Below are 10,100 nucleotides of genomic sequence, written 5' to 3' on the forward strand. Positions count from 1 at the left end.
AAAAATTTATTTCAATGAATATTAGGAGGATATATGTTTTCAAGTAGAAACAAATTTCTATTTGTGTATTATTTTGAATGAAATTTTAATTCTATGTATTTTGCAATAGAAATGAAAATTTATAAATTTTTTGCTTAAATTTTTAGATCTTTCAAGTTTTAGGCATATTTTTTTGTTAAACTGCATAGGGTGTTCAAAATCTCGTGTCCGACCCTGTAATATTGTTGAAATTTAGCATAAACTTGTCACAAAGAAAAATCTTTGATTCCCCGTTGGGTATGAGGATGTGAAGGTTATGGCGATGAGGGTGAGGATTCAGTTATGAGGATGAGAAATGCATGTTGCCATCTCTAATTCTTGTTAATCTATCCATAAGGTTGAAGGAAAACAATTAACTTTGAAAAGTTGTAAGATTGCAATTTTCGGGAATATAGGGGAAAAGTTTGTTAGTATATAGGACTTTCGGGTAGTTTTTTGTAAATTTATACCTTTTGACCTGGGGTCTTTATTTCTCTTGTATATATTCATGAAAAAAGGATTTCTAGTGACAATTTGCAAGCGGACTCGAGAAGTCGAAGTAAACAAGATTCGCGGCGGAAGCAGACATAGGGCGACGCCGGAGCGGCTGGAGGCGCTGCAGCTGGTGGCGACGTTGGTGCTCTTCTCTGATCGGTGGCGCCGTGGAGTTAAAGCGAGAAGAATAGGAGGAGAGAGATGATTTGATTCGCTAATTGCGAGCCCTAATTGTATTAAATTCGATGTGTGCTCACTGAACTATTGAGGCTATCAACAATTAGCGGAAATACATAAATAATAATACGAGAGACCTAAAATGGCGGAGATAGGTCAAGAATCGGTGGATTTTTCGACTCTGGTGAGTCGAGCTGCAGAGGAATCATACCTTTCTTTAAAGGAATTGGTGGAGAAATCGAAATCTTCTGAAATGTCGGATTCTGAAAAGAAAATTAGCATACTCAAGTATCTTGTTAAGACTCAGCAGCGTATGCTCCGACTCAATGTTCTTGCGCAATGGTGCCAACAGGTTAGCATTTTTCCAATCATTCTTTCTGCAATAGATTTTTCGTATTATTGTTTCCAAAACATAGGTTTGATTTCCCCTTCTTGTTTTCTGATGACATTCTTTTTATATTTCCAATCCAACTGAATCTGGGAACTAGATGCCTTTTTAACTAGTCATTGTAGAATTCCATTTGGAAATTCGAGAAAGGAGAAAATCAACAAGAATGCAGCACCTCATTGTCCAAATGAGATGATAAACCCTTCTGAAATCTGATATGCAGGTACCACTGATACAATATAGTCAACAACTTGCATCAACCCTGTCAAGTCATGAAACATGCTTCACTCAAGCGGCAGATTCAATGTTTTTCATGCACGAGGGACTGCAACAAGCTCGTGCTCCAATTTATGATGTTCCATCTGCCATTGAAGTTCTCCTTACAGGCACATACCAACGTTTGCCAAAGTGCACAGAAGATGTAGGCATCCAAACCACTTTAACCGAGAAACAACAGAAACCTGTATTAAAGAAATTAGACACCATAGTCAGATCAAAACTACTCGAAACACCACTTCCCAAAGAGTTCACAGAAGTCAAGATCTTTGATGGAACAGTCCATCTTTATGTCCAAGGAGAGTTTAAGGTACTACTAACCCTTGGCTACCGTGGGCACCTTTCAATGTGGAGAATCTTGCATTTAGAAGTACTTGTTGGTGAGAGAACTGGTTTAGTTAAGCTTGAAGAAATGAGACGATTTGTTCTTGGAGATGATTTGGAACGCAGAATGGCAGCTTCTGATACTCCATTTGCAACTTTGTATTCTATTTTACATGAATTTTGTGTAGCTCTTATTATGGATACTGTTATAAGACAAGTTCAAGCACTAAGGGCAGGTAGATGGAAAGATGCAATTCGGTTTGAACTCATATCTGATGGTAGTTCAAGTCAAAGTTCTATACAACTTGGTCAAGATGGAGAGACTGATTCTGGTGGTTTAAGGACTCCAGGGTTAAAGATTCTTTACTGGTTGGAATGTGAGAAGAACAATGGGACATCAGATGCGGGTTCTTGTCCTTTTATTAAGATTGAACCAGGGTTAGACTTGCGAATAAAGTGTCTACATAGTTCATTTGTCATTGACCCTTTGACTAACAAGGAGGCAGAGTTTTCAATTGACCAGAGCTGTATTGATGTTGAGAAATTGCTGCTAAGAGCTATATGCTGTAATAAGTATACTCGTCTGCTTGAAATTTATAAAGAGTTGGGGCAAAATAGTCATATTGGTCGAGCTGCAGGTGATGTTCTTCTTCACACCCCAATTGATCCACCTGGCGATGAGTACGAAAAGGTCAAACACTTTGTCCTCTATTTCTCATTGATATCATTGTGTATTTTTTTTCACCATTTTCATTTTACTTAGTAATTCATGTAACCAAAATGCGATACTTCATTTCATATTATGTTGTGATTCTTGAAGTTGATAAGTTGATTATGCTCATTTAACTGATGCATTATTTTTTTTTCTATGTGCAGGACAACCAATCAGAATCTGAAGGACAGGAAGTACTACGTGTCCGTGCCTATGGTTCATCATTTTTTACACTTGGAATAAATATAAGGTTTCACTCCAATCCGTTATTAATTTAATATATATAATTATATATTTATGTATTTGTGTAAATATATTCTGATAAAATGTTGAATTGAGGTACTGAGGTGCTAAAATATTAACACCACAAGTGTTATGGCTGGCTTTAATGTCTAATGTGTGAAAGCATATTGTTCTTTTGTTTTCAAATTTATAACAGATATCTAGTGTAGTCATATAAAATCATTAGATATTAAATGCATACACAAAACTTTCCTATCTAATAAATATTTTGTCTAAAACATGCATTTTTCCTTGTTGAAATCCTGGCTTATCAATCTATCTGGAAAGTACTAGGAGCACTCGATCAATTTCTGATTCAAAGTTCCAGATAAAAAAGAAGAAAAAATAGGAATTTCATCTGGCATCCCTTTTCTCTTAGCAAGAATCTTGATAGTTATGAACCATTCCATTCCTTTCCCAATAACACCAAACACTATCTTATGTCTTTTAATTTTTTTTTTTAATATGCAGGAGTGGGAGGTTTCTTCTTCATTCATCAAGAAGTACAGTTACATCTTCAGCCTTAAGAGAATGTGAGGAAGCACTAAATCAAGGAAGTATAACTGCAGCTGAAGCTTTTATAAGCTTGAAAAGCAAAAGTTTACTTCATTTATTTGCATGTATTGGGAGGTTTTTAGGACTCCAGGTAAGAACATTTCATAATCTAAAATCCTTAAATTTCCTTAAAAATTTCCAATCCTCTAAACATATTACTTTTTCAGGTGTTTGAACACGGTTTTTCTCCAGTGAAAGTACCAAAACAAATCTTAAACAGTTCCAACATGCTTCTCATGGGATTCCCAGATTGTGGGAGCTCTTATTTTCTCCTAATGCAACTCGAAGACAACTTTACCCCTATTTTCAAGCTCTTAGAAACACAACCAGATCCATCTGCAAAACACGAACCTTCTGGCATCTCAAATCTTGTTACACGTGCTAAAAACATTGATATAAATCAAATGCACATTCTTGAAAGTCAACCCAGTTTGACCCTTTCCCTAACATCTGACCCCACTTCTGATCATACTCTTCTTTCTGATTTGGGCAATGAAACCTCTGCTTCTGCTTCTGGTCTTTTGTCTGTTTTTTCTTCTATTGTTGATGAAGTCTTTGACCAAGAAAGACGGTCAACTGCCCCTGGCTTTCCTGTTCAGACTTTTGGTAATGCCTTTAGTAATAGTTTGTTGTATAATAATATGGGTAGTAGTTATAAAGGTAGGCCCCAATCTGGGCCCACCACTTCTTCTCTCATTTCTCCCCCTGGAAGAAGCACAGTTATAAAGAAACTTTCTGATCAAGATTTGGCTTCTAGATCTCCACATTCTGGTTTTAGAAATTCTATTGCTGGAACTTCAGGTGTTTATTTATTTATTTAAAGTTTTTTCAATTGTATCATACAATTTAATCTAAATATTCCTTTTTTTTCAGCTCCACTATCAGATTCTCCAATCAGATACGATCCCGGATCAAGAAAACGTGCTTTATTAGACATGTTAGACTTACTCCCATCACTCAAACCCTCAGAAACCCTTGAAGAACCCTCAAAAAGAAGGAAAATTACCAAAAACCCCTCGGGGACACTCAGCAACATGGAAAAATACCGATATGTAAACCTTATAGCCGAAGCAAACAAAGGAGACGCCCCATCAAGTATTTACGTTTCCGCCCTTCTTCACGTAGTCCGCCATTGCTCTCTCTGCATCAAACACGCCCGTTTGACCAGTCAAATGGACGCCCTTGACATTCCATATGCAGAAGAAGTGGGCCTACGAAACGCATCTTCAAACATATGGTTTCGACTCCCCTTTGCCCGAGGTGACACATGGGAACATATTTGCTTGCGTTTGGGCAGCCCGGGCAGCATGTATTGGGACGTGAAAATCAACGATCAACACTTCATGGACTTGTACGAGCTTCAAAAGGGCAGCTCGGGCAACTCGGGCAGTTCGGGCACGCCATGGGGTTCGGGTGTTAGGATTGTGAATACTTCCGATATTGATTCCCATATTCGGTATGATTCCGATGGTGTTGTGTTGACTTATAATTCGGTTGAATCCGATAGTATTCGAAAGCTGGTTGCTGATATTGAAAGGTTAGCGAATGCGCGTACGTTTGCTTTGGGAATGAGGAAGCTACTTATTGATTCCGATGAGAAAGACGAAAGCCGAAGTAATTCCGATTCCGGAGTTGGGAAGTATCCGGAACAGATGAGGAGGGCGTTTAAGATTGAAGCGGTTGGGTTAATGAGTTTGTGGTTTAGTTTTGGTTCCGGAGTTCTTGCAAGGTTTGTAGTGGAATGGGAATCGGGAAAAAGCGGATGTACAATGCATGTTTCACCTGATCAGCTTTGGCCTCATACAAAGGTATAAGGACCATTCTTGTAATTTACTCTTATTATTATTTACTATTTTATAATTTATAATGTTTGATTGATTAATTTTTCATTTTCAGTTTTTGGAGGATTTCATCAATGGGACGGAAGTGTCATCTCTTTTGGACTGCATCCGTCTGACAGCGGGACCCTTACATGCCCTAGCAGCTGCAACACGTCCTGCCCGAGCTGCCCCTGTTTCCGGGGTCCCTAACACCGCACCTTCTTCATCTCTCTCAAAACCAAACACATACAACAACACTTCTTCACCTGCCGCCACAAATCTTGGAACCCACACGGCGGCGATGTTAACCGCCGCCACGGCCGCCGCCCGCGGCGGCCCCGGAATCGTCCCGAGCTCTCTCTTACCAATCGACGTCTCGTTTGTTCTCCGTGGCCCGTATTGGATCCGAATAATATACCGGAAATATTTCGCGGTGGACATGCGGTGTTTCGCCGGAGACCAAGTCTGGCTGCAACCCGCCACCCCGCCAAAGGGCGGCCCTACCGCCGGAGGGTCGCTACCTTGTCCCCAATTCCGACCCTTCATCATGGAGCACGTTGCTCAGGAGTTAAACGGTTTAGACCCGAATAATTTCTCGGGTCAAGGATCGACGAATTCCAATTCCGGAAACAGAGCGAGTCCGGCTGGAATCACGCGTTCCGGGGTTCAACCGTTTAGTCGGGGTGCAACCGCGATGCCGACATCTTCGGGTTTAGGGAGCCCGGGATTGGGGTTACGTAGGACACCTGGGGCGGTTGTTCCGGCTCATGTTAGGGGGGAGTTGAATACTGCTATTATCGGACTCGGTGATGATGGTGGTTATGGTGGTGGGTGGGTCCCACTTGTTGCTCTTAAAAAGGTTCTTAGAGGGATTCTCAAGTACCTTGGAGTTTTGTGGCTTTTTGCTCAGTTACCAGAGCTTTTGAAGGAGATTCTCGGATCCATTTTGAAGGATAACGAAGGTGCACTGTTAAATTTGGATCAGGAGCAACCCGCTTTGCGCTTCTTTGTGGGGTAAGAAACTAAGAATTAAGAAATGATTAATTAAACGAGAAAAATACTTATGATGAATAATTTTTTTTTTTTTTTTTGTTGCAGTGGGTATGTATTTGCAGTGAGTGTCCACAGAGTCCAACTTCTTCTCCAAGTTTTGAGTGTAAAACGCTTCCATCATTCTCAACAACAAAACCAAAACCAACAACAACCAAACGCAATCACAGCCCAAGAAGAGCTCACCCAATCAGAAATCAGCGAAATCTGTGATTACTTCAGCCGCCGAGTCGCGTCGGAACCCTACGACGCGTCCCGTGTCGCCTCCTTCATCACCCTCCTCACCCTCCCAATCTCTGTCCTCCGCGAATTCCTCAAACTCATCGCGTGGAAAAAATCGCTCGCGTCCCAGTCAGCATCCGACACCCCGCCAGCTCAGCGATCACGAATTGAACTCTGCCTCGAGAACCACACCGGAGTTGAGGTTATGTCGCCGGAAAATGCAACCGGAAATGGAAACTCTCCGGCGACGAAAAGTAATATACATTATGACCGGGGGCATAATGCGGTTGACTTTGGGTTGACCGTGGTGCTTGACCCGGCGCTTATCCCGCATATAAATGCCGCTGGTGGTGCCGCTTGGTTGCCGTACTGTGTGTCGGTGAGGTTGAAGTATTCGTTTGGGGAGAATCCGAATGTTGGGTTTCTTGGGATGGAAGGGAGTCATGGTGGGAGGTCGTGTTGGGTGAGGGTGGAGGATTGGGAGTATTGTAAGCAGAGGGTGGTTAGGACGGTGGAGATGAATGGTGGTGGTGGTGGTGGTGGTGATGGGAGTCAGGGGAGGTTGAGGGTGGTGGCGGATAATGTTCAGAGAGCACTTCATATGTGTCTTCAAGGGTTGCGGGGTGGCGGTGGTGGAGGAGGTGGTGGTGGTGGTGGAGGGAATGTGACATGACCGGAGATGTGATTTGGGTTGTTGGTTTGTTTGGTTGCTTACATGTAGGGTAAAAGTTTTCCCTTTGTATAGTGTGACTGTTTTGTTGTGTTAGTATAAACATTTTGTGTTTTTCCACCATTTTGAACAATAACAAATAGTAGGTTTTTACTGCTTTCAAGTGTCATTCAAAATAGATAGTTATTAGTTAGACTTATAAGAATGCTATGATAGTTGTAACTTTAATTTATATAGAAATATTTGGTAAAAAAAGTTGCATTTTTTAAAAAATATCTACACTAATAAATGAAAATGTTTTTTTTGCCACTTGTCATTTTTTCAAGATTTTTATCATATGTCATTATGTGAGATTTTTTAATTTCTTAAATTCCATGTCATGTGGTATTTTCATTTTTTTGTTAATAAAAAATTAATTAATTCCACTAGTTAACACCTTTATTATTATATATGTAAAGTATTTATTATATTAATTGTGTACATCAACATTATAATTAATAAAACATTTATTATTTAAGATAAATATATTTTTCTCTGTAAAATGAATATAATAATAGATAGTTTGTTTTTTCCACCACTAAAAACATTTATTATGATTTTTTTGTTACATAATTAAAATAATGAAATACTATTATAAAACAATATTGTCAAAATTGAGATATAATAAAATATATTTTGTTAAATTTTAAAATATAGTAGGCTTTAAAATATTTAATGTTTACACCTTGATATAAAACTTTTATTTTTTTTAAATCAGTATAGTACACTGGTCTCAAACCTAGTGTAATATTAAATAATACAAAAATAATAGGGTTTTGTTTGGGTCCACAAACTCTTAAAAGCTTGACGAAGCACACGGTCAAAATTCACGACTGTGACTTTTGACCTCCCAGACAGTGCGTCTTTATTTCCTTCTCGAAAAGTGTATTTTTTAGCATTTTAAAACACGACTCTCTCTATCCTTTTAGATTCGAAAATTGTTTTGTATGGGCCCATTCAAACAGACTTAAAACATTGCAACACAAAGACAATAAAGTAAATAAATCAAAACGGCAAGAAAATACTCCCGGGTTGCCTCTCAGTTAGCCGCCTTTGTTTTAAGTCTTTGGCTCGACTTTTCCTTTTCAAATGTTACTTGATATTGTTCGGGTGTTTCAAGCTATCAACCTACATGTGCTTCTCTTGGAAACATTCATAAAACACCTTCAACCTTTGACCATTAGCTTTGATCACTTTTCCTGTTCTATTACTTTTAACTTCGACTGCACCATGATCATACACATTAGTAACAATGAATGGTCCCACCCATTGGGACTGTATCTTACCGAAAAACCATTTCAGACGAGAGTTAGAGTAATACCTTTTGACATATCTCAAAGTTCTTACATGAAAGGTACTTTTCGTGAAATGCTTTGGTCTTGTTCTTGTAGATGTGTGAGTTCTCGAACACTTCATTTTTGATCTCTTCCAACTCTTGAATCTCTAGCTTTCGGTGAATACCCATTTTATTAAACCCCATGTTCTTCTTGTCATCTATAAACTGCACAATCCCAACAAATCATCATCTATATTGAATTTTTCTACAATCTCCTTGACTCGATTTTTTTTAATCAAAGTTCCTGCTCAAAACTAACTCTAAAAAATCATGGTTAGTCAACTCAAAGCATTTTTCAATCAAAGGCTGAACAATATCCAAACAATTTAAAGAATGAAGATCACTTGGGTACCTCATTGCTTCATAAATATTGAAGATAACGACTTCCCCATCAAATTCCATTGATAAAGTTCCATTGTAGACATCGACTTTTGCTTTTGCTATTTTAAGAAAAAGTCTACCCGAAAGTATGGAACTTGAATTTGGGGAGTCATCATCTCCCATATCTAGAACATAAAAATCTGTCGGGAAAACAAGTTCATTGACTTGCACTAACACATCCTCTAGTACACCTTTTGGGTGTACTATCGACCGGCCAACAAGTTGAATGATTACACCAGTTTTGCTCAATGTTCCTACACCATTTAATTTGTAAACGGAGTATGGTAAGACATTTATAGATGCACCCAAGTCAAACATAGCTTGAGGTATATGAAGATTCCCCAATTTGCAAGGCACGATAAAGACACCGAGATCCTTTCACTTCGGGGGCATCCTTTTTTGCAAAACCGCTGAAATGTTCTCATCGACTTTTACTGTTTCATTACCTTTGAGTTTCTTTTAGCTATGCAACATTATTTTTAAGAACTTATCATATCTACGTACCTATTTGATGACATCAATGAGCAGGATATTGACTTCAACCTTTCGGAACATTTGCATGATTTCGTTATCTTCTCGTTCCTTCTTCGTGTTCACCAATCTTTTGGGAAATGGAGCGACTGAAGTATATTTGACTTTGATGGAGGCGAGATTCTTTTTGTTAGATTTTCTTTATTTTCCTATTCGTTAATCGGCTTCTCCACCACTATCTCTTGTTCCTTTTTTTCTTTATCAACCAATATTGTTGGACCATCATAACTCTTTCTACATCTCAATGTAATATCACACACTTTGTGCCGCATGTTCGTTTTAGTTTGAGCAAGTAGTTTACCTTGAGATTCCAACGTACTAACCGAAGTAGCAAGTTGTGAAATTTATTGCTCTAGGTTCTTGATGTCTGCCTTTATCTCTTTTTGGAAGGTTTGGTTGGTAGTAGCCAAACTCTTCACCATGTCCTCCAAGGATATACTTGATGAACCCGCTTGTTGACGAGGGTGTTGTAGCTGCCTTGACTGAAAGTTTTGTGGTGGAAAAGGCAATGTTTGTTCGTATTCATGTGGTTGACTTGGTTGATAGCCTATATTTTGGTTGTTATTACACCATTGGTTGCCTCGAGGCTGATCGTAGTTCCTTTGATTTGGCCTGGTATAACCTTCCATTGCTTGCATTTCTTCCATGTCTTCTTGTATTTATGGGCACATATCGGTTGGATGTTCTACTTGAGTGCAAATACCGCAAGGATGGGGTGTGGGCTGCACACCTTTTTCGTTTGCAAGCATCATGACCACCTTCGTTATTTCAGATAGTTGGACTTTGATTCCCATGGTAACATGCCCTCACATAAGTACTGAAGG

General features: G+C 39.0%; 1 protein-coding gene across 1 annotated transcript; it reads left to right on the plus strand.

Moving 5' to 3' along the window:
- Positions 1–558: 558 nt before the first annotated feature.
- On the plus strand, positions 559–7,147 carry SWP (RNA polymerase II transcription mediator). The gene is made up of 8 exons (XM_079053718.1): positions 559–1,042; positions 1,302–2,369; positions 2,555–2,640; positions 3,144–3,318; positions 3,395–4,028; positions 4,101–5,035; positions 5,124–6,061; positions 6,146–7,147. Exons 1-8 carry the CDS (start codon positions 833–835, stop codon positions 6,990–6,992), a joined length of 4,893 nt encoding a protein of 1,630 aa, XP_078909844.1. The 5' UTR covers positions 559–832; the 3' UTR covers positions 6,993–7,147.
- The last annotated feature ends 2,953 nt before the right edge of the window (positions 7,148–10,100 follow it).

Source organism: Lactuca virosa, chromosome 5 (assembly GCF_052849685.1).
Source record: "Lactuca virosa cultivar CGN04683 chromosome 5, Lactuca_virosa_CGN04683_v6, whole genome shotgun sequence".
NCBI lineage: Eukaryota > Viridiplantae > Streptophyta > Magnoliopsida > Asterales > Asteraceae > Lactuca > Lactuca virosa.